The sequence below is a fragment of the Lagenorhynchus albirostris genome, chromosome 11 (assembly GCF_949774975.1).
Source record: "Lagenorhynchus albirostris chromosome 11, mLagAlb1.1, whole genome shotgun sequence".
NCBI lineage: Eukaryota > Metazoa > Chordata > Mammalia > Artiodactyla > Delphinidae > Lagenorhynchus > Lagenorhynchus albirostris.
This window is the reverse complement of record NC_083105.1, coordinates 70,603,290-70,627,342: the sequence shown is the minus strand read 5'-3', so window position 1 is coordinate 70,627,342 and position 24,053 is coordinate 70,603,290. Positions and strand designations below refer to the sequence as shown.

The following is a 24,053-nucleotide window of genomic DNA, read 5'->3' as shown; positions in this document are numbered from 1 at the left end:
GCATCACTCTTTATTGAGAGTAACTTAGAATTTTCCTTTTTTTCTTTTTCAGATGAAATAAATGTTGTCCGTATTTGTGGCAAGCAGCCATCTTGTTAACTTGAAAGTCAGCCATCTAAAAATAAAAAAGCAAAATGAGGGTAGCATCAGTGTGTGTGTGTGTGTGTGTGTGTGTGTGTTGGTGGGGGGTGCTTTGTGTGGAGCTGCTTTGGGGGTTTTTGTTAAGGAAAAAGGCCCGATTGTCTCATAGCCCTATTAGGACCATTGCTGTTCTTTAACACGGGGACTGTTGGGGGTAATGAGCATGACAGCTGTGGATTATGCAGTATGCTTTTCATACACTTTGAAAGGCAGTGATGTTCTGTGCTGAGGTCTACTCAGTTATGAGAGAAAATCTGTAGCTCTGTTTCAGGGAAGGATAAAAGGCATGAATCCAATTTTTTTTTTTATCACCTTTTCTTCCTCTGAGAGGTGAACTATAGGAGGCTGGTATTTTGAAGAGAATCATTATGATAAAAGGAACTGTTCAGGCATCACCATTTAAGTTTACCCTATTTTAGCTTGAGTTCTCATTAACTGAATGTAATGTACTAATGTATTCTTTTGCAGCTGGAGGAAGGCTGGCTAGAAGATGAAAGGAATGAATATTTAGAGGAGTTAAACTTATCGATGTTGGAGGAACAGCATAATGAAGCAATGCAGCGCACTGCCAGTCAGGTGGAGCAGGTAGGGCCACGATCTGAACTCCAGCATTTGAAATGACGCTAGTTCTTTTTTAAATGTGTAACCATAAATGGAATAAAAAAACAAAAAGCAAAGAGTTTGACCAAACATCTCTGTGATGGTAATTTTTGAAAGCAAATGATCATCTCAAATGAAGCAGAGGGAATAAATACAATTTTTTTCTATTAAGAATACTTCTACTTTGGGAAGCTTAGGGCCCATTGTGGAGAGTACAGTAGTATTCAAATGCTGACCCAGGCACTGTTCAACCTAATTCGGAAATTTAATAGTAAAAAATTCATGTTGCTTCTCAATATACCAGCTAGAGATAAACTATATCTCATGAGGTAACCCCTACCCCCCAAAAAAGTAATTTTGTATTTTAAAATATTAATGTATGTATTTGAATATTTAGGCAACTTTAGGAAGATGATGACATGATGTAAGCCATCAACCTTATTTGGGTATTTGGTATCGTGATTACACCTTTATACTCCTGAATTAAGAGTAGTTCAACTTGAGATTATTGACATCATTTTGTCTTAAGGTCATATATTCATTCAACAAAAAATTCTCAGCCCCTAATATGTTTCAAGTACCATGTTTGATCCTGAGAATACAAAGAAAATGAGCAAAGTTCCTGCCTTTAAGTAATTCGTAACTAGTGAAAGATCACAGTGTGGTTTGTGGCAAACCGAGTCTTAGTATTCTTTTCATTTTTGTTGTTTTTCTACTAGATAATATCAAGATCGATATAGCCTAGATTTTTTATGTCAGATTCATGTCATTCATTTGCCTAATATAATTTTATTAACACTTCCGCTGTCAATCTGCTTATTTGTTTAATTATCATCCTATTCTCAACATTAATCCTTAACTCACCCTAAAAGGTAATTTAAAAAAAATCCTGGCAGTTAGGCTTAGGAATATAAAACACAAACATCCTATCACTTTGCCAAACTGAATGATGAGATGCACTGACATGCTGGCATCCCATAACAGAGGTGTGTGTGTGTGCATGTGTGTGTCTGTGCATGCGTGCTCATGTGTATATGCTAATAAATTATTAGGTTGCAAACTACAGTTGACAGAGCCATGTGTGCTACGCTCTGTGCTCACCGTGGATGCTCAGTGGCCACTTCACAAACAAGAGTTCATGCTCAAAAGCAATGCTGCTACTGTAGCAATTGCTTTTCAATATAAAGAGGACAGGTTGAAATTTTAATGTATGACTTCAACACTGGCCACAAATAAAGATATTTTTTGGTGGCAGCTGCTGGTTACAAGCAAGAAAGTCCTTGCTCCAGGCTTTTTCTCTCTTAGATAAAAAATGTGACCTGATACAAAATTGACAGGAGGATGTTGGAATAAAGAAAGAAGGGAGAAATCCTGTCCAGGTGAAGTGATATGGTGTCAGATGCTGCCTACTCATCAGATGTAATACAAATGCTAGGTCTTTTGAGGTAACACAAGATGTCCCTGAGGTGAGATTTTCATTGTGTAGAAATTTCTCTTCACCATGAGATTGAAAAATGATGAGAAGTACAGAAACCTTTAAAAGTCCTTTGCCCTTATAAACAATAATACTACATTAAAAGTGCCTTGGTAGAAACCTTGCCTGTCACTATAATAATTCCATAGGGAAATGATAAATTATAGAATAGCATTATATCAGAAACCAGGAATTCTAGGTTTGAGAATAGAAAATTGTTTTCACATGTGCTCATAAACCAGTGACAAAAGAAAGGGCAATTCAATTAAAAATTGCATATCCATATTTAAAAACTAAAATACATATCCATCTGAAGGTTTACTTCACATGTTGTCCTTGGTCCCGTAACTGTTGTTAACACACATTTTGCTAATTAATTTGTCTGTATCATTTATTGCATGAAAAATAAGAAAAAATACTGCCTTCCTGTATTTTTTCAGCTTACCATTAGATAGGAGAAAAAATATAAATGTAAGTTATATGGTATATAAACTCAAATGTCCAATATCAATAATATCCTCTGGGAGTTTTATGGCACACTGTGCAGATGTCACCACATTTGATGCTGTTGTCACCTTATAGCAAGGGACATAGGGATGTATCAAGCTTTCCATTGTTAGTTACAGTTACTTAGGTATAATATTTTTTATCAATAAGACATTTTAAATCAATCTCAGTATGTTCTTAAAAAATGAGGAAAAATATTTTAGGGAAAGATGGAGAATCCTAGAATAACCTGATACATGTTCATATTCCCCCCCCCCCGTTCATTACACTTTGTTCTGCCATTACTTAGGTGGAAGAAAACAACAATTATCTTAACCTTCCAGACCTGTTTTACCTTTTGTCACCCATTCTGTCCTTCTTTGACACTAACAAGCTTGATTATATTTAATTATATAATTTCCTGCTAAAGGGAAAAAAATATATATATATATATAAAATAGTAAGTAAACTTAGACATAAGGAGAATATAATCTAGAAACTGCCATGTAGACTTTTATAAGAGAAGTGGTGGAAGAAAGAGTAACTTTATCCTATTCACAGAGAAACAATTAGATGTGCACTTCCCTAGGGCAGTGACAGTTAATTGTTCTGCATGAAAAGCCAAAAATTACCAGGGAGTGAAGTTCACATATATTTACATACCTATCTCAAAATATGCTTTTTGACATTATGCCCATGTCTGGCAATCAGTGCTGCTCAGATTTTCAGGGGAACCGTCATTTTACTCTCAGTAGAATAAAACTCACCTCTGAAGGAAATTACTGGTTAAGAGTAGAAAAATCTTTTAAAGTAACCCAAGTGAGTCCGAAGACATTACTGTTGCTTTTGAGCAATGTGATTTGGAGATGCACTGAGGTCAAAGTACATGTATGCAAGAATACAGCATCTTAGGGCTTCCCTGGTGGCGCAGTGGTTGAGAGTCCGCTTGCCGACGCAGGGGATGCGGGTTCGTGCCCCGGTCCGGGAGGATCCCACATGCCGCGGAGCGGCTGCGCCCGTGAGCCATGGCCGCTGAGCCTGTGCGTCCGGAGCCTGTGCTCTGCAACGGGAGAGGCCACAACAGTGAGAGGCCCGCGTACCGCAAAAAAAAAAAAAAAAAAAAAAAAAAGAATACAGCATCTTGGACATGTAAGAAATCCTGGCCCTGGGGGATGGCATTGGCCCCCTAGACCTCTAGCCTAAGAAGCTACATCCATCTGGGATTAAGTTTCCTCATCTATAGATGGAAGGTCCTGGGCTCCAGTAATGAACCTATTCCTGAAATTTTGTGACGTTTGGCTTATCATTATCAGTGTATTACTAGATCCAATGAAGTCTCCTCTGAACTTGAGAAAAGTTCAGGAAAAAGAAAATAGTAAAAAGATGATGTGGCTTCTGAACTCTAGGCCTTCCTATTTCTGAAGACTATTTCAGCACTCTGTCTTACCATCCTTTTACTCACCACAGAAACTCATAAAGTCACCTCATTTACACACCTTCCCTCCAGTTTCCCAACTAAGAGAAAACCTTAAGACAAGAATCACTTATTTAAATGTGTCCTGTTTTATTTATCCTCAAGTGAGTAGCATAGCCATATTCAAGCATCTTTTGTTTTCTTTATATTCAAGCATAAAAAGCTGCCATGAGCTAATTGCCTTTATTTCTAAAATTATTATGGATACTAAAATGAGGGCAGCTTTCTAGGAACTGCACTTTTGCCAAGAAGCACTGTTTTTCAAGTAAGTTTTCCAACACTTGGTGTTTTTCAAAATAATTAGCTTTCTTTCTTCTCTCAACTTTATTTTCTTAGCCAAAAAAACAAGAAGAAGAAGAAGGCACAACAGACACGGCAACATCCTCATCCAACAACCATGAGAAGGACAGTGGAGTGGGGCGCACAGATGAAAGCTTGCGGAACGACGAGAGCTCAGAGCAGGAGAATGCAGCCGAGGATCCCAATGGCACATCTTTGAAGAGCAAGAGAGAGCTGGGGCAGAGCCAAGACACTCTGGGAAGCACTGAACTTCAGTGTAATGAGAGCTTCGTGTCTGGTGAATACATTGACTCGGACTGTACTGGCAACCAAGATGAGGAGTGCGAAAGGTTTCGGCAGCTCTTGGAGCTCAAATGCAAGATTCGGAAGCATGGAGAGTATGACCTGTATTACTCAAGCAGCACAATAGAATGCAATCAAGGGGGACGAGAGGGAGTGGAGCACGAACTACAGTTGCTTAATGAAGAGCTAAGAAACATTGAACTTGAGTGCCAAAATATCATGCAGGCTCACAGGCTCCAGAAAGTGACAGACCAGTATGGAGACATCTGGGCACTGCATGAGGGAGGATTCCGAAATTATAACACCAGCATAGATATGCAGAGGGGAAAACTAGATGACATCCTTGAACACCCAGAAAAGTCAGACAAAGACAGTTCTAGTGCTTACAACACAGCTGAAAGCTGCAGAAGCACTCCACTCACTGTGGACCGTTCCCCTGACAGTTCCCTCCCAAGAGTGATCAACCTCACCAATAAGAAAAACCTGAGAAGCACAATGGCAGCCAATCAGTCCTCTTCTGGACAGAGTAGTAAAGAGTCAACCAAAGCCAAAACCACTGAACAAGGTTGCGGCATTGAAGGCAAAGAGAAGACTTCAGAAGGCAGCAAGCTTTCTGATCCAGAGAAGACCAGCGGTGAACACATCCCTTACCTCTCTCCTTACCACAGCTCCTCCTATAGATATGCAAACATCCCAGCACATGCCCGGCATTATCAAAGTTACATGCAGTTAATTCAACAGAAGTCCGCAGTCGAGTACGCTCAGAGCCAGCTCAGCTTGGTGAGCGTGTGCAAGGAGTCTCAGAAGTGCTCAGAACCCAAGATGGAATGGAAGGTGAAAATCAGGAGTGACGGGACACGGTACATCACCAAGAGACCCGTGAGGGACCGCATTCTGAAGGAGCGTGCCTTAAAGATCAAGGAGGAGCGGAGTGGCATGACGACGGACGATGACACCATGAGTGAGATGAAAATGGGGCGCTACTGGAGCAAAGAGGAGAGGAAGCAACACCTGGTGCGGGCCAAAGAGCAGCGGCGCCGCCGAGAGTTCATGATGCGGAGCCGGTTGGAGTGTCTCAAGGAGAGTCCCCAGAGCGGCAGCGAGGGCAAGAAGGAGGTCAACATCATTGAACTGAGTCACAAAAAGATGATGAAGAAGAGAAACAAGAAAATTTTGGACAACTGGATGACAATCCAAGAACTGATGACCCATGGGGCCAAGTCCCCTGATGGCACACAAGTTCCTAATGCCTTTTTGTCAGTCACTGCGGTATGACCGAATGGATGGAAGGCAGCTGACTTTCAGAGGGTGCTACCAGTTTGGGTAGAGGATGCTTGCCTCGTTCAATGTGGCGTTTTTTATATATATTTTGTGACTCTTTATAGTTTAAATTTTTTGTAAGCAAAAATACCTGCTAATTTTTCATTTGTTTTTCATATACTGGTACCTTCTTTTTGGCTGAGATTTTTCTTTAACTTGTGATATATTCGTATTTCTCATTTATATATAAAAACAAACAAAAGGAAAGAAAACAAAAAAAATGAACAAAAATACTGAGGAGCTAATTAATTTCCTATTTTAATGTATCTATTGTAGATCTGGGTTTATTGCTCTAGTTTACTTATTTTCTACTTTAATAACAACTCAATGCCAAAACATTTCTCTGCTTGCTTCTTGGCATAATACATATGAAGTCAAACCTGTTGATAAATCATGTGCCACATCTTGTCTTATACATAAAAGCCACCTCTTTTTAACATGCCGTTGTACATTTAACACATAAATGGCCGTTGTCTTTGTCTCAGTAAAGTGTAGGTGGACAATCTTTCTGTGGTATGTAGTGACATTGGTCATGTAGCTAGATAGTTGTGGTAATTGTGACAATAAAAGCGAAATAAATTATTGATTATCCCTGAGAAAAGCTATCAAGGAGTGTTTTATTTCCGTTGTTCACTGTGGTTACCAGATATAAATTAATTATATATATATACTATTTAGAAGACTCCTAATTGTGGATTATAAAATGCATACATTTTCTGTCCCTTTTTTTTCAAGAAATTGTCCTGAAATACTTCCCACAGATAATTGTGTCCTATATTCTTACCAGGAGTAAGTTAGATAATGTGTGTAGAGCATCTAACAGATGCTCACTAAGCATTCAATAAACATGAGTTCATGCTCTCCATGACTGCCACCCACGTAAGGATAAGCCAAGAACAATTTAGGGGATGACATGGACAGAGAAGATCAGTAAAATATCTTAGATTGTTTGTAAGGGCACTGTATTAGTCAGCTCAAATTACCATAACAACATACCATAGACTGTGTGGCTTAAACAACAGGAATTTCTCACAGCTCTCAAGTCTGGAAGTCCAAAATCAAGGCACCAACCAATTCAGCTCCCTGATGAGGGCTCTGTTCCTGTTTTCCTCATGGCCTCCTTGCTGTGTCCTCACATGGTAGAGAGAAAAAGAGAAAAAAGCTCTCTGGTGTCACTTCTTTTAAGACACTAATCCCATCATGAGGGCCTCACCCTCATGACCTCATCTAAACCTGATTACCACCCAGAGGCCCCATTTCCAACTACCATCACATTAGGGGTTAGAGCTTCATAATATGAATTTGTTGGTGACACAGTTCAGTCCACAGCTCTATGTGCATTTATTTAGTTCATACTTTGGAAATAAATTTTTGGAAACTATCTTTTTAATCATTTTCAGCATAGTCAACTATAAACGCCTTATTAAAAAGTGAGCTTGTTAAATTATCAGATAGGTTTTTTAATCTGGCTTTTTATCATATAAACATCAACTATATTATATATCAATCATAATGCCTCCAGAGTGAAAGGCCAGATCAATGCATGCATGAGCTTGATCAAATTTTCATTCAATGCAAGAGATTGTTTTAACATAATGGAGGCACAACATCCAAACATTTTTGAAGCTACTTTCCTGTTTAAAAACATACAGTGGCTCCTTACTAGCTCTTGAATCAGACTCTGATGCCTCTGCCTTATATTCCTGGTCCTCCATTAACTTGCCCACCTTGCCTATTGCCCCACTTCTTTAGATTTTCTGAGTTATTCTGGCTCCTGAGCGGCTTGCCCCTTTTCACTGAGGTTATCTAATGCTACTCTCTCGTCTGGGGTTTCTATGCCAAATCCTACACCCCTCTTAGAAGGTAATCACATATACATTTTCTCTTTGGAGCCTATTTTGATGACACTGGGTTTTCTCAGCATTTTGGCATACACCATGATGCACCTGCAGTTTATTTTACCTTGGAAATTTTATTCTTCTGTTATTTGAATCACATAGACAGAACTTATTGTCTCCCTGCATGGATATTATGTTCGTGGAGTTTGGCCCTTGTGTCACCCCTGTCTTTATAAACCTCTGGTAGAATGCCGTTTAAACAATTATGAATGCTATTTAAGATGTTTTATTCACTTATCTCACAGATTGGTCCTTTTGTTACTGTTTTCCGTACTCATCTACCCTTCTAAGTTCTTACCTTTTAAAGGGCTATTACATAGATGGAAAGAAATGAATCTTATTTATATATAACAAAAAGCTGGACCCCAAAATTTTAAGATAGTGACAGTACTAGCAACTTAAGGCAATTGAAAATTTCACCACTTCTAACTTTAGCTATTGCTAATCCAATCGATAAAACTACTCTGAGTGCACCTAGAGTTAATTTTTGACCAGATAGTTTTAAATAAGAATGCCTATCTATCTTAAAAGCTCACTTCCTTCCTGACCTAATACCTATGGTTATTGTTTATCCTCTTGGTACAACTGGGTTTAAATATTCATTGAATTCAAATTACTCCTATAGATAAATGGGATTTGGAACCGACATGTAGATTTTTTTCCAGAAGAAACATGTACACATCTCACAGAATGCAGTGTTTCCAAAGTCAGCAGTTTAATTTTATTTTTATTAAGGCCAAGTGTGCTTGCCAATTTTTTAAAAATGTGCTGTTGGTGTTTTTCATGTCTGTGTTTATACAATTCTATGAGTTGAGAAATGTCTTTTTCAAAAATCAGTGAAAATCTGAGAAGTGTTATGTTTTACCTTTCTATATAACATATCTTTGTGCTAAACATGTTTTTTTTTTAGTAAGTGAATAATAAATCTGCTGCTCAGCAAAGAAAAGTAGTTGGCTGTATGTGAGATATTTCATTTTAGTTCAGAAGACATACGTGAATGTGAAGGGGAAAAATATTTTACTTAGGCTTAAGTAATTAGAAATTCCATCTTTTTTTTAAGTTTTGAATTTTATTTTATTTATTTTTTATACAGCATGTTCTTATTAGTTATCCATTTTATACATATTAGTGTATACATGTCAATCTCAATCTCCCAGTTCATCCCCCCACCACCACCCCCCGCCACTTTCCCCCCTTGGTGTCCATATCTTTATTCTCTACATCTGTGTCTCTATTTCTGCCCTGAAATTCCATATTTTTTATTGACAGAAATTGGTGTTAGGCTCCATATGTGAATGACCTAAGGAGGGGAAAAACAATGTATATTCTACGGGCTTTTCTTCACTGTGTGCCATGAAGAAGACTATTGTTGCCACCTTGTTTTGTGCAGACTGTCCCTTTAGGAGCACATAATATGGACTCCTCTAATGTAACCTTTCCGTAGCTACATACTGATTTAATCCATGTCTTGTTGGTGTGTCTAAATCTTCCACCTAAACACATTTTTATGCTTCCAGTGAGCTGCTGCCCTCTACCTCAAATTCTTTATTTTGCGTTGGTGGCACCATTGGCCTGCTCTGTCATGCTTATCACCTGAGTCTTCTTGAATTTCTCTTTTATCTGGTAAGGCAAAAAAGCAGTGTGAATTTTTCTTCAAAGTATTTCAGGTTGTCTTCGATACCCTTACCCAGTCACCTTTCGGGCTAGGCTGTCTCCGTCTCATACCTAATTACCACTGCAGATCTAGACATGCTCTCCCTGGGCACTCTTTCCAGTCTCTCCTACGTGTGGCAGCAACACTGGGCCTCCTAAATATTACTTTCCTCACTGTGCTCGGATACCTTCAGGAGTCTTGTCCTGAGCATGGGATAAAATCTGGGTGCCTGAGACATTTATCAAGGACTTCATAATTTAACCTCAACCTTTTTTTCCACCTGATTTCACACCTCTCCAGGAAGAATTTCTAACTCAGACCTCAAGAAACCTGTGTCTTAGGTAGATGAATAATTTGATGCACCTTCAAACTTAATATTCTTCCAATTTTAATTAAAATTTAATTAAACTTTATTTTCTATTGATTTGTACTCTATTAATTAGTTAATTTCCATTATTTTTCTATTTCTATGAATAATCATTAATAGAATTGGTATGATATCATAAAACAATAATTATTATTAAATAATTTCTATTAATTTTTGATTAATAAAGTTGAACACTGCAATAGGTTCACCAACTAATTCACTTCTTAAAAAATAAAGTAAAAAAAAATTTTTCCAGCAAATTATTTTCCACTTACCTGAAGTCTGTTCTCTCTACAGTTTCTCATCATTATTTTCCAAACGTATATCTTTGGAGGTATATTAAAAGAACTTAAAATCTAGAGAAAACAAACCATTTGCTCCTGTAAATATACATGAAATGGCTTCAGAGCAGAATTTCAGTGAATAGTAGCTACAGCAAACTACTGACAAAAATAATTGACCAAAATAGTCCTCAATAAAGTATTATTATGAGATTTTTTTGTCCTTCTGTTTTTTGCTGTTTCTGCTCAAGTATGCTACCCTTTTCAGCAGGACCAGTTTACACTGTAGCAGGTTTGTAAGAAGTCTCCTTGTAGAACTGCGTAAATGAGCCCATAAAGCTGATTATTTGGGGTATGTTTTGCGCTACTTCTAGCATCCCACTCAGATTCTGCTTTAGTCAGACAGGACTCCCTACAGTTTTTCAAACACGGTCATTCTCATTTCCATTGCCACACTGCTTGTGGTGCTTTCCATGTCAAATAAACCCTTCTCCTTTCTCTTTGTCCATGTCTTCCCATCTTTCCAAGAGACTTGCGTTAACTCTTGTTAACAGCCATTTATTTCTGCACACACATAGGTGGTATTGTCTTATCACTCCCTTGGCTTTCTACCCAATAGTGTCTAATATTTTTTTCCATAATGTGTCTCTCATGAGTGCAGTGTGTTGCACAGTTAATAACCAATGCCACATATATCCTTCTGGCATTTCTTCTGTTTTACCAACAAACGGCTGCTCAGGAGTTTTAGTGCCATGCATTTTTTACATGTCCCAGTCAACAGTGTTGTGTTGCAACAAGCACTTCCCCTGGGTTCACCGGCCAGCTATAAACTAGGGTCCCGTTTATTATTCAGTACCCTACCACAAGTTTTTAACCTATTAGTAACCACTACTTACTGCCTTCCAGCTCTGCCACTTACAAGGTGTGTATTCTTAGGAAAGTTGCTTAAGCTTGCTGCTGCTGGGTACAGGGGAGATAATTGTAGACTTTTTCATTGGTTGGGAATTAATTGAGTTAATACATATAAAGAAGCTAGATGAGTGTGGGCACAGAGTGGGCACTCAGTAGATATTAGAGATTATTTTTATTTACACATGAGCAAGCTGTGGCTAATATAATTTTAGTCATCTGCCACAAATTCCAAGACTAGTAGGCCATAGATTAGGGATTCAAATCTGTGATGGTCTGCCCCCAAAATTTCTCTTCTTTCTACTACTTGCAGCATCTAAGTTAATTAAGAATGGACATGAGAGTTAACAGCAACTTGTTCACTAAACTCCATCTGCTTCTGCTTCAAACAGAAGTCCAGACACTGCCACCATTTTTTCTGTCATCAGAGATGCTGATGAAACAGGAGGGAAGGGGGCAGGGCACAACCCTTAAAAGAATGACATAGCCATTGAGGATATGACAAAAACTGGTTAGAACCAACTAGGTCCAAGATGGTGGAAGATTCAGCTTCAAGTAGACCTTGATCCTCATTATATGTTCATTGTAATACATCAGCATGCTAAATGACACACCCACCAACATCATGACTGTTCCAAGGCTGACAATAAAAGGCCAAAAAGTGGGCAGTGACCCAATTCCTGGAAATCTCACCCTTTCCCCCAAAATAGTTGGGATAATCCTCCCACTCATTAGCTTATGAAATTACACAGCACATAAAAACTAACCACCCCATATTTTGGAGCCTCTAGTCTTTTGAGATGGCCCACACTCAGTCTGTGTATTGTGTTTCTCCCAAGGCCATTCTCGTCTTTTAAGATGGACCATATTCTATCTATGGAATGTGTACCTCTCTAAATAAATCCACTTCTTACCTGCCACTCTGTCTCTCACTGAATTCTTTCTGCAATGAGACATTGCAGAAGAATAAAGAACCTGAGCTTCATCAAGTCCTGGGACCAGGTGTGTGATCTCAATTAAAAGACCATGGGTTGAAGTCTCAATCTGTGTTTAGGGTGGGTTCGAGTCCCAGCCCATGTGTTCGAGTCCCAATCTAAGTTGCATGGTTTCACTGACTTTCTTCATTTTGCTCTGATTTTACCAGTCAGCCTATTTCTTGAAGTGTGTGTTGTCCATGATGAGGATTATGGTGGTAGATTTTGATTTTGATCAATAAGCCTATGATTCTTTCTCTAGAGCTAACCAATATATAACTACATTCTGCCTCAAGTTTATTATCACCTCGTTCCATTATGCTGCCTGCCATGTCCATGATCAGAAAAGTGACACTTGTAAAGAACCTATTGGATATCCATTTATAGAACTGTCACAAATTCTTAAAGCCTAGTATTTTAATATGAAACACTGTCAATGCTAGATATTCAATCCTAAAATGTGTTTGAATAAGCAATTTAATAAACCAAGACATTTATTCAACTTTACCTCGTTGATGGTGATAAGAATAGATTAGATGGGATGCAACTTGCCAACACATCTTGGAAAATTTGTGAGGTACTCTGTGAAGCAAAATGTACTCAAATATTTCCAGAAACTAGCTCTACCCTGATGTTCTCATTATGGTAGTGTCAGTGGGTAGAGCATAGATTTCTATTTGTGTCCATTTAATTTAGTCTGACTTCATTTTTGAAATAGAATGCTAATTAGAAAATCAATCAGATGGAGGACACAAAAAAATAGAAATGGTACAAAACAGTCAAGAGAAGGAAACATATTTGAGAGCCTACAATGTTCACTGTGTTAGATACTTTACATGGGGCATTAATAAACTTCTTGTCTTGGGAAGATGAAATGTGAGCATGTGAAAAGAAATCTAACTGCATAAAGCTATTAGTGTAGGGTGACAGAGTGAGGAACACAGGAGGGTTAAGGGGAGTGGGAATTTATGGATTATCACTATCTTTGGGAAGCCTTCCCTGGTCTCACAGCCTTGAGTAATGATTCACGCATAGAACAATTATCATCAATTCTGTGATCTTGAGCCAGTATGTCCCTTCTATGAGCCTCCATTTTCTCATCTGTAAAATGAGAATATTGGAATAAGTGCTTTCCAACACCCATTTTATTTCTAAAATTCTAAAAATTGGCAATACATAATGAAACATTTTATTCCAAATTTCCTTTTGTTGCAGCCATACCACAATTTCTTATGGAGCTATCTTAAGTAAATTCATCATCTACTAGTGAAGAAAATAAAGATTTTTCAAAAGGAAAAATAAGAAAGCAATCCATCCACCTCATTACAAATAACTCAATTTTGTTTCTTTTTATGGCTGAGTAATATTCCACTGTATATATGTGCCACATCTTCTTTATCCATTCATCTGTCGATGGACACTTAGCTTGCTTCCATGTCCTGGCTATTGTAAATAGTGCTGCAATGAACATTGTGGTACATGACTCTTTTTGAATTATGGTTTTCTCCAGGTATAATAAACTCAAAATTGATTAAAGACCTAAATGTAAGGCCAGATACTATAAAACTCTTAGAGGAAAACATAAGCAGAACACTCTATGACATAAATCACAGCAAGATCCTTTTTGACCCACCTCTTAGAGAAAGGGAAATAAAAGCAAAAATAAACAAATGGGACCTAATGAAACTTAAAAGCTTTTGCACAGCAAAGGAAACCATAAACAAGATGAAAAGACAACCCTCAGAATGGGAGAAAAAATTTGCAAACAAAGCAACTGACAAAGGATTAATCTCCAAAATATACAAGCAGCTCATGCAGCTCAATATCAAAAAAACAAACAGCCCAATCCAAAAATGGGCAGAAGACCTAAATAGACATTTCTCCAAAGGAGATATACAGATTGCCAACAAATACATGAAAGGATGCTCAACATCACTAATCATTAGAGAAACTCAAATCAAAACTACAATGAGGTATCACCTAACATTAGTCAGAATGGCCATCATCAAAAAATCTACAAAAAATAAATGCTGGAGAGGGTGCGGAGAAAAGGGAACCTTCTTGCACTGTTGGTGGGAATGTAAATTGATACAGCCACTATGGAGAACAGCATGGAGGTTCCTTAAAAACTAAAAATAGAACTACCATACGACCCAGCAATCCCACTACTGGGCATACACCCAGACGCTTGCATATTTATAGGGAAGATGAAAAGGGAAAGGAATCATCCTCCAACTGGATAACTCTTAGCTTTGCAGTCAGGGTTACAGCCCTCCTAGTATGAGAAAGCTTGTTGCTGGGCTCCTTGAGGGACAGCCTCTGTGGTCATCTAGCAGACATACTGGCTAGTTTCTCCACATAATGTGTAGAATTAAATTAGAAGAAGGATAAGACAGGCGGGAGCCAAGTCATGAAGGGTTTCATGTGCAAAGAAGTGGGAGAGTTAAAGTGATCAAATGTATGTTTAGAAAGATCAGTCTGTTAGCAATATATATTGGGTGGGGAAACATTTGGAAGAAGGACAACCAGTTAGGAGGTTGTTCCAATGATACAGAAGAGAAGAGACAAGAGCTTGAACAAAGAAAGAGTCAATGAGTACAGAGAGAGGACTTGACAGATGTTAGGGACTAGGGTTACAGATTTAAAAAATAAAATACAGGATGCCCAGTTAAATTTGAATTTCAGAAAGAAAGAAGTCAATAATTTTTTCTATGTAAGTATACATTGGGGACATACTTATATTAAAGTTACTTGTTTTTCTGAAACTTTCGTTTAATTAGGCATCTTAAATTTTATCCGGCAATCCTGCTAGGGAAGTAGAATAGCTGAGTCTTGGGAACTGATAGGAAAATAGAATGGAAGATAAGGAGATGGAGGAAGAGTTTGAGGATGTTGTCCAGCTTTCTGGTTGGGGACTAAGTGAATGATGGTACCACTCAGCAGGACATGCCTAACATGAGAAAGATATTCTGGCAGAAAAGGTGAATAAATCAGACTCAGGTATGTGGATTTTAGGGTGCCAATAGGACAATACAGGGAAAAGTGTCTAATGGGCAATTTAAAAAGCAGATATGGAATTCAGAATGGGAGACGGGAACTCGAGGAATACATGTTGGGGGTGCGCATAGTACCATCCACTGGTTCTCTGTTTTTTACCAAGGCCCTTCCATGGCCACAGAGGTCTGGTTACCAGGAGAGGAACAGTGAACAGGAAACTGTTGGTGTCAAGGAGGTGACAGGTATGTCAAATTGCCATTGCCCTTCCTCCTCATGTGCCCTGTCCTGCTTATATGGGGGACATGGTTTGCAAATATCACATCTCTGCCTCATTGAGAATGGAAGGTTAGATCATCCTGTTCACACGCCCTCCCAGCTCCGCAGATTCTTTAGAGCCACCTTCAAGTCTAGAGAACAGGTTTTAGAAACATTCCCAGTAGCATCTGATAAAGCACCCCAAAACCAAATACATTAATAGTTTTTACTGAAACATATGACTATTTAAGTTATAAATATCCCCTTGCAAGTTCGGTTCAAGTTTTGCAACCCAATTATTTATGAAAAATGTTCTGTTTTCAGAAACATAAACTTTAGAATTTCAGTTGAAGGATTATGAACCTTATTTACATCAATGACAGCATAGCTGAACAACCACTTTTTACTTAGTATCATTCCATATTAGTCCATAAAGAGTCTCCTCATTCCTTTTGATTGTCCTCCTTTTTCTTTTTTTTTTTTTTTTTCCGGTACGCGGGCCTCTCACTGTTGTGGCCTCTCCCGTTGCGGAGCACAGGCTCCGGAAGCGCAGGCTCAGCGGCCATGGCTCACGGGCCCAGCCGCTCCGCAGCATGTGGGATCTTCCCAGACCGGGGCACGAACCTGTGTCCCCTGCATCAGCAGGTGGACTCTCAACCACTTCGCCACCAGGGAAGCCCCTGTCCTCCTTTTAAAAGAGAATAATATTCCATTGTATTGATGTACCATAAATATATTAATCTATCACCCATTTATGTATACTTTGTCTCTAATTTTAACTATTACAATGTCTTAATTAATAAACTTATAAATATATCATTTCATGATAAGTTTCTAGAAGTGGAATTAGTATGGCTGTGATCATAAATACTACCCCTCCACAGAGGTGGCACAATTTTTATTTCAACTGCTATCAGCAGAGTATGAAAGGACCCTTTTCACCCACTTCCTTGCTGTGACATTTTGGCCCTATTTCTCTTCACCTACTCCTCAAATTCTCATGGACTGTATGTCCTAAAGCTGTCAGGTCAGCTGGTCTTAGTCAATGGAGGCAATGACAGAAGAATAGAGGACAAAAGGAAGGAAAAGTCATGGCATTTTCCTTCTTTCAGGAGAATATTTCAGGTTTTGTGGGACCTGTGGCTTAAACACTCAAAAGTTCTAATTAGAAAGATAAATTTTAAAATTCTGAATTCAAAATTAAGCATGAAACAAGCTATGTATTTAGAATGTGGAAAGAAAATGCAAACAACTACAAATTTTGAAAAGTTTATAAATGTCACATCACAAAATTTTTAATTAATTTTTATTAATTATCTGTCAAACAGGTTTAATATCCATTCCACCTATGTTTTTGGATGCCTACTTTAAAATTTTCTCTTTGTATGACAATTATTTTGTGATTACCTGTATGGTTAGAATAAAAAGACAATATTTCCTTTATCATAGTTGATCAACATTATTTGATTCCTGATAGTGTAAAATATTTCATTTTCTCAACTCATTATTGGTAATGTCATCTAAATTTTTAGGATTGTTGTGAATTTAAGGAAAGCCTCTTTTAAGTTTCTTTCTTACATAAGCTGAAAACTATTTTTAAAATTTGACCCTAGATTCTCTTCTAACTGTATATTTTAAAGCTTGTTTCTCACCCACGACTCATATATTTTCACTGCTAGGAAGCGAAGAACAAATTCACAGCCCAATAGGAGTTCTGGCCCTCCTCTTTTGTATAATGTCACACAGTGAGTTAGGACAGAGGATATTTCTATAAGTTATTCCTATGCCAAGACAGCTAGAAATAACCTAATTATACACATAAGTAACTGCGAAACATGAAAATATATCCCAACCAACCAAAAATAAATATATTGTCAACTCACCTTCTCTTTAGTCTGAGCCCCAAAATGTCCATGGCTATTCTATCACCACCTGACAGGAAGGGAAATGTGACAGGGAGAAAGCTGAGTGAAAAAAAAGCAGCAGTCTTAACTGATTACAGTTATAATCTTAATTTTACTAATTTTACATAAACATGAGACCATGTGAACACATTGACCGAGCCCCTCCCAGGAACTTACAGAGCAAATGAGGCTGAAACTCAACCCTCCCTGGGCTCTACCCTCCACCTCCTCTGGCTCTTCCTTCTCTCCTGGGACAACATCTCTGGCAGAAGCTGCACCTCCTCCATGGCCACATCTCCCACCAGACAAGGCCAACCAAGCTTCCAGATTCCAAGGGACCCTAGCCCCTGAATGCCTGTAAAACCTGCCTGGGAATGATAGTGGCCTCCCACTGTTTTTAATTTATGGATTGTCTCATTCACACTTTTTCATCTCCCTTGATGAATTCCTTTTATTAAACTCTCTTATTTTAAGTAATTTCTATTCTCCTGCTTTAACTAACTAATACGGTTCTTGGTACTTACTAGATATAGTTCCAGTAAACAAACCCCCAAATAAGATTCTAGAATAGAGTTACTCTCTTGTTTGTGTGTGAACATATTCATAACCTCCTTGAAGATGGAAAATGAGACCTTAGTAATGTAGGAATGCAATATATCACCTATAGTTGCTTAGCATTAAGTACCTGTTGAAATCATTATTTTAGGAAACCAAATAGTTGCTAGGTTGTTATACTTGCCCAGTAAGGAAGTATTGATGATTACAAAGAATGTGGGATGAGGTAACTATTTTTGACAGCACTAGGGAACTTATAAGGGGAAAAACACTAGGGAAAAGGCCTGTTTTTAATAGAGATTCATCGATGGGCCATCAGAAATAACCACTGTCAGTCTTACAGTGCATCTCTCCTGGACAAGCTAAGTTTCAGAATGCCTAAAGCATCCATAGTTCCCTTCTAAGTAGGTTTTTAAAAATTACTTACTAATGATTTACATTTTAAACTTTTGTGTCAAAATAAAACACACATAGAAAAGTCTATAGAAAATTATCACAAAATGGACACACCTGTATAACCAGTATCCAGGTCATGAAACAACACTTGGCTGGCATTCCAGAATCCACCTCCCAAATATTACCCCTCCACCTTTCTAGCTGTAAACACTATTCAGGCTTCTAACAAAACAGATTAATTTTGCCTATTTTCAAGTTTGTATAAATGGGACCCTACAGTGTGTATTCTTTGGATCTGGCTTCTTTTATTTAACATTTTTTTTGTGAGGTTGATCGATGGTGTTATATGTATTTGTAGTTTGTTTATTTTCATCACTATCAGTATTCTGTTGTGAGATGACCACAATTCCTATATCTATTCTATAGCTGATGAACATTTGGGTTGTTTTCAATTATTGATTATTATACTTAATATTTTGAACACTTTTCTATACATGGTACACACTTGTTCATTGGGCATATACCTAGAAGTTGAATTACTGGGTCTTAGATTATGCATATGTTCAACTTTAGAGATATGAAACAGTGATCATAACAATTTATATTACCACTAGCAGTGTGTGAGTTCTCAGTATTCCACATAATTACTAAGACTTGATATTTTTTAAAATGGGGGGGGCAGAATTTATTTTCTTACAGTATTAATTATGCATGCCAACTCAGAACATCCAAAGACTATAAGAAATACTTATTTTTAGTATGTAAATGATCCAGTTTATTGAAACAATTGACCCAGTTTAGTAGAACATCCCTTATTGTTCTTTCCTTATTTAAATTTTTACCAGTTCTATTGATCTATAACTGGCATATAACACTGTTTAAAGTGTACAACATTTTAATTTGATACATGTATACATAGAAAAATGACTACCAACATAAGGCTAATTAACACCTCACATAATCACCAATTTTTGTGTGTGGTGAAAACATTAAGATCTACTCCCTTAGCAACTTTCAAGAATACAACACAGTACTGTTAACTAGAGTCACCATGCTATACCTTAGATTCCCAGAACATATTCACCTTATAGCTGGCAGTTTATACCCTTTGAACAATATCTTCCCATTTTCTCCACCCCTCAGGCCCTGGGAGCCACTACTTGCTCTACTTGCTGTTTCTATGAATTCAACTTTTTTAGATTTTACATATAAATGAGATCATACAGTATTTGTCTTTCTCTGGCTGGCTTATTTCACTTAGCATAATACCCTCCAAGTCCATTCATGTTGTCACAAATGACAGGACTTTCTTCTTTATTGCTGAAAAACATTTCATTGTGTACATACATATATACATTTTCTTTATCATCATCTGTCAGTGGATATTTAGGTTGTTTCCATGTTTTGATTACTGTGAATAATACTGCAGTAAACATGAGGGTGAAGATATCTCCTTGAGAGAGCGATTTTTTTTCCTTCAGATATATACCAGGTATGATTCAGGTTGCTAGAACATGTGGTAGTCATATCTTTAATTTTTTTAGGAGCTTCCATCCTGCTCTCCATAGTGGCTTCACCAGTTTACATTCTCCCCCAACAGTGTAGGAGGGCTTCCTTTTGTCCACATTCTTGCCAGGACTTGTTATCTCTTGTTTTTTAAATAGCCATTCTAACACGTTTGAGACGATAACTCATTGTGATTTTGATTTGCATTTCTCTCATGATTAGTTATGTTGAACACTTTTTCACGTACTTTTTGGCCATTCATATAACTTCTTTGAAAAACTGCCTATGCAAGTTCTTTGCCCATTTTTAAATGGATTATTTATTGTTTTACTATTGAGTTATAGTAGTCCATCTTTTTTTTTTAACATCTTTATTGGAGTATAATTGCTTTACAATGTTGTGTCAGTTTCTGCTGTATAACAAAGTGAATCAGCTATACCTATACATATATCCCTATATCCCCTCCCTCTTGCATCTCCCTCCCACCCTCCCTATCCCACCCCTCTAAGTGGTCACAAAGCACAGAGCTGATCTCCCTGTGCGATGCAGCTGCTTCCCACTAGCTATCTATTTTACATTTGGTAGCGTATATATGTCAATGCTACTCTCTCACTTTGTCCCAGCTTACCCTTCCTGCTCCCCGTGTCCTCAAGTCCATTCTCTACATCTACGTCTTTATTCCTGTCCTGCCCCTAGGTTCTTCAGAACCTTTTTTTTTTTTAGATTCCATATATATGTGTTAACCTACGGTATTTGTTTATCTCTTTCTGACTTACTTCACTCTGTATGACAGACTCTATGTCCACCCATCTCACTACAGATGACTCAGTTTCATTTCTTGTTATGGCTGAGTAATATTCCATTGTATATATGTGCCTCATCTTTATCCATTCATCTGTCGATGGACACTTAGGTTGCTTCCATGTCCTGGCTATTGTAAGTAGAGCTGCAATGAACATTGTGGTACATGACTCTTTTTGAATTATGGTTTTCTCAGGGTATATGCCCAGTAGTGGGATTGCTGGAGTCATATGGTAGCTCTATGTTTAGTTTTTTAAGGAACCTCCATACTGTTCTCCATAGTGGCTGTATCAATTTACATTCCCACCAACAGTGGAAAGAGTTCCCTTTTCGCCACACCCTCTCCAGCATTTATTGTTTGTAGATTTTTTGATGATGGCCATTCTGACCAGTGTGAAGTGATACCTCATTGTAGCTTTGATTTGCATTTCTCTAATGATTAGTGATGTTGGGCATCCTTTATAAAGCAGTCCATCTTTATAGGTCACCTCTAACCATAGTGATTGGACCAGAGGGTGGGCATCTAACCCCAAAGTATCCAAACTTCAGGCCAGCCATCTGTCTAAGAAGTAACCTAGAATATAAACATTGTCCAAACAAGAATAGTGTTCAAGTGGATCAATCAAATTTCAACTGGAGCTTTGAGGAGGTCATCAGTTAATTACTAGCTGATGTTCAAGCCAATAGACATTCAGAGAAAAAAAAGGAGTCTCCATAATGGTAAAGAACTATAGCAGGGATGCATGTGTTCTCAAAGAAGGACAATCCTGTGAGTGGTTATCTAGTTTCTGTCTCCATAAAGCTTGACCATTGCAGTTTATGCTTTTTTAGTAGTAACTGGTATAAAGTTTCTTCTGTTTTAACATGAGGTCTGAATGTGTGATTGAGATTCCTATATTCCCTATGTTTATGTGTATGTTCATGATGGGTCACCACTATATTAACCTGAAGAAGTTTCCATTAACTGCAACCAGAAGAACCCACCTAAAACAATGTCCTTCTAAACCTTTCTATGCATATGTATAACTTTTTTTTTACAAAATCAGATCATGATACAAATGTTCATGTCCTAATATATTTTAAATATCCACCTATAACAATAAATGTTTATATGCAGTACATTCAGTGTTTACAGTATCCATTATATGGCTGAATCATAACTTAACAATCGCCCTTTTCCCTTTCTCTTACTATTTGCTGCTGGTATAATAAATAACGATTCAATAATCATACTTGTTCAAACATCTATGTATGTATTCTATATATGTCTATATTCTGAGTGTGTATTCTATGTATACTTTGTATGTATGTATTCTATGTGTGTATTGGATTATTTCTTTTGGATAAATAACCAGGAGTAAGCCTGCTGGACTAAAGAATATGATCATTTAAAAGACTTTTCAATCATGTTCTTAAAATGACCTCCCAAAAGTTATTAACAATTGCATTCTCAAAAGCAATGCATGAGAATATCTATTTGCATGAAAAAATAAATATTTACCTTAGGATCTCACTATCTCTGAGGAATATCCCCAGTTGCAGTGACTACACATGCCGAGGGAGACCTATTATTGAGGGAGGGATTTGTCAGTGAATAGGTCTATTGAACATAAACATGCTAAGTGGCTAGTCAAATTTTCAATAATTTGGTGGATGAAAAGTTGCTGGAGACACAGCTTTCTAAACACTTTTTAGGAAAAATAGCGTGTACTTCATGGAGGGTTAACCAGAATTTCTTTCATATATGAGTTTTTCTTTCCTTACATAGGAAAGTTTGAAAGTTCTAGTAACTATTTACTTTCCTCTTGAGGTATATTTCTAAGTAATGAAAGACAAAATGAGGTATTTTAATATATGGATATTTCAATTGTGTAAATAAATATATTTGGAAAAATACATATTTGTATAAATAGTATGTGTGTATGAAAGAGTGTTTATTTGATATATCTAAGAGGTAGTGTGATATGGTGGAAAGAGTACTGAACTAGCAATCAAAATACTAGACACAGCTCTCTACAAACTGTGAACTTGAGCAAATTACTTGAACTTTTAGAGGCAATAAAATAAAAGAATTAAGCAACAGGATACTTTCTAGCTTTTAAATTATAAGAAATGAATCAGACAATGCATATTATCAATAGAAGGTGATTAGACCTATGAATTTCTTGAGAGGACTCAAAAAAGCTTCAGTGATTTAATTTGTGACCTGTGTAAGTTGTCAATCAAGGTAACCTGACAAGAGCTCTATGTGGTGACTGACAATGAGCTAGAAGACTGAGGCTTCACTCTGTGGTCCCCAGTGGCACTGGCATCACACAGGCATTGCTAAAAACCCATGGCTTCCAGTGAGAATCCTGCCAAGAAGGCTGCATGAATCCTTGAGTCCACTGTTTTAATTTAGTCCTGAAAGTGTTGAGAAGTGTGTAAATAGAAGATCCATTCATCTTCTTCCTAAATGAGAAGTCATACACTGTGAATTAAATTTTTATGCTAGAAGACAAAAAGGTTGACACCATATTTATGATGGCTGGACCTTCTTTGGCGGTAACTGTAGAAAAAATTCAAGTAGGATGTTGAGCAGTCAGCAAGCTCATGAAATTCACTAGAGATCAAAACAGTCCCTTTGGCACTTTAAAGGTTTTCCTCTTATTTTCTGAGGTTATTTAACCTTGCTGCCAATCTCAACTGTGCATAAATATTTTTGTTGCTTTGAAATCACCATCTTAATGACATATAGGTGCTATACAATGAACAGTATGAGGTGTATAAATATTCATATCAGTCAAGATGCTGTCACACCTTAGACAGGATGGGATCTCCAAAATTAAAATATAAAAAGGATAATCCCATTTCCCTCCATTTTTGTCTTTGACTTCATACCTAAGTGAACAGTGAGGATAAAGAAATGGACCCTGAAATTCATATCAAGGTGTAAAACATTAAAACTAAAGACCAGTTCAACCCGACAGTTTAATTTACTTCTCTTAAGATCTTTAATACCAAACTTATCAGTTCTCTCTGTTAGGCATTAACTTGTTAAATGAGTCTTAATTATACATAAGCAGATGGAGATTTGAATTAAAATTACCTTACACTTGAGTGGCTTTAGTTCATTATAACATATCTTCCTCTTAATCATTTAGGCAGTCTCATCATCTTTCATATAGAAAGTTATTAAAATATTCCAATTTCCATATTTCTTCAGATACAGCCACTATTAAATGGCAAGCAATGCACATTAGTAGGTGACTTATACCATCTAAGAATTGGTGAATTATTCATGTCAGGACAATTTTTGTGCTTTCCTGTCATCTGTAGCATTTTCTTTTAAATACTTTATATTTACTTGATACGTGGAACCTCACCTCATTTAATTTTAAGTACCAATTTTAATTCCATTCCATTTTCAAAGGGATGATGATAAAGGACTCCATCAACTTTATTTTGTAGTTTGGATCAGCAGACTCCAGAAAGTCGAG

General features: G+C 37.3%; 1 protein-coding gene across 1 annotated transcript in view; it reads left to right on the top strand.

Moving 5' to 3' along the window:
- PDZRN4 (PDZ domain containing ring finger 4) overlaps positions 1-6,682 on the top strand; it is a 380,579-nt gene extending 373,897 nt beyond the window's left edge. The window contains exons 9-10 of the mRNA XM_060166538.1: positions 610-726; positions 4,512-6,682. Of these exons, the coding sequence (XP_060022521.1) occupies positions 610-726; positions 4,512-6,032 (1,638 nt within the window). The 3' untranslated portion in view covers positions 6,033-6,682. The remainder of the gene's footprint in view (positions 1-609; positions 727-4,511) is intronic.
- Positions 6,683-24,053: the final 17,371 nt, after the last annotated feature.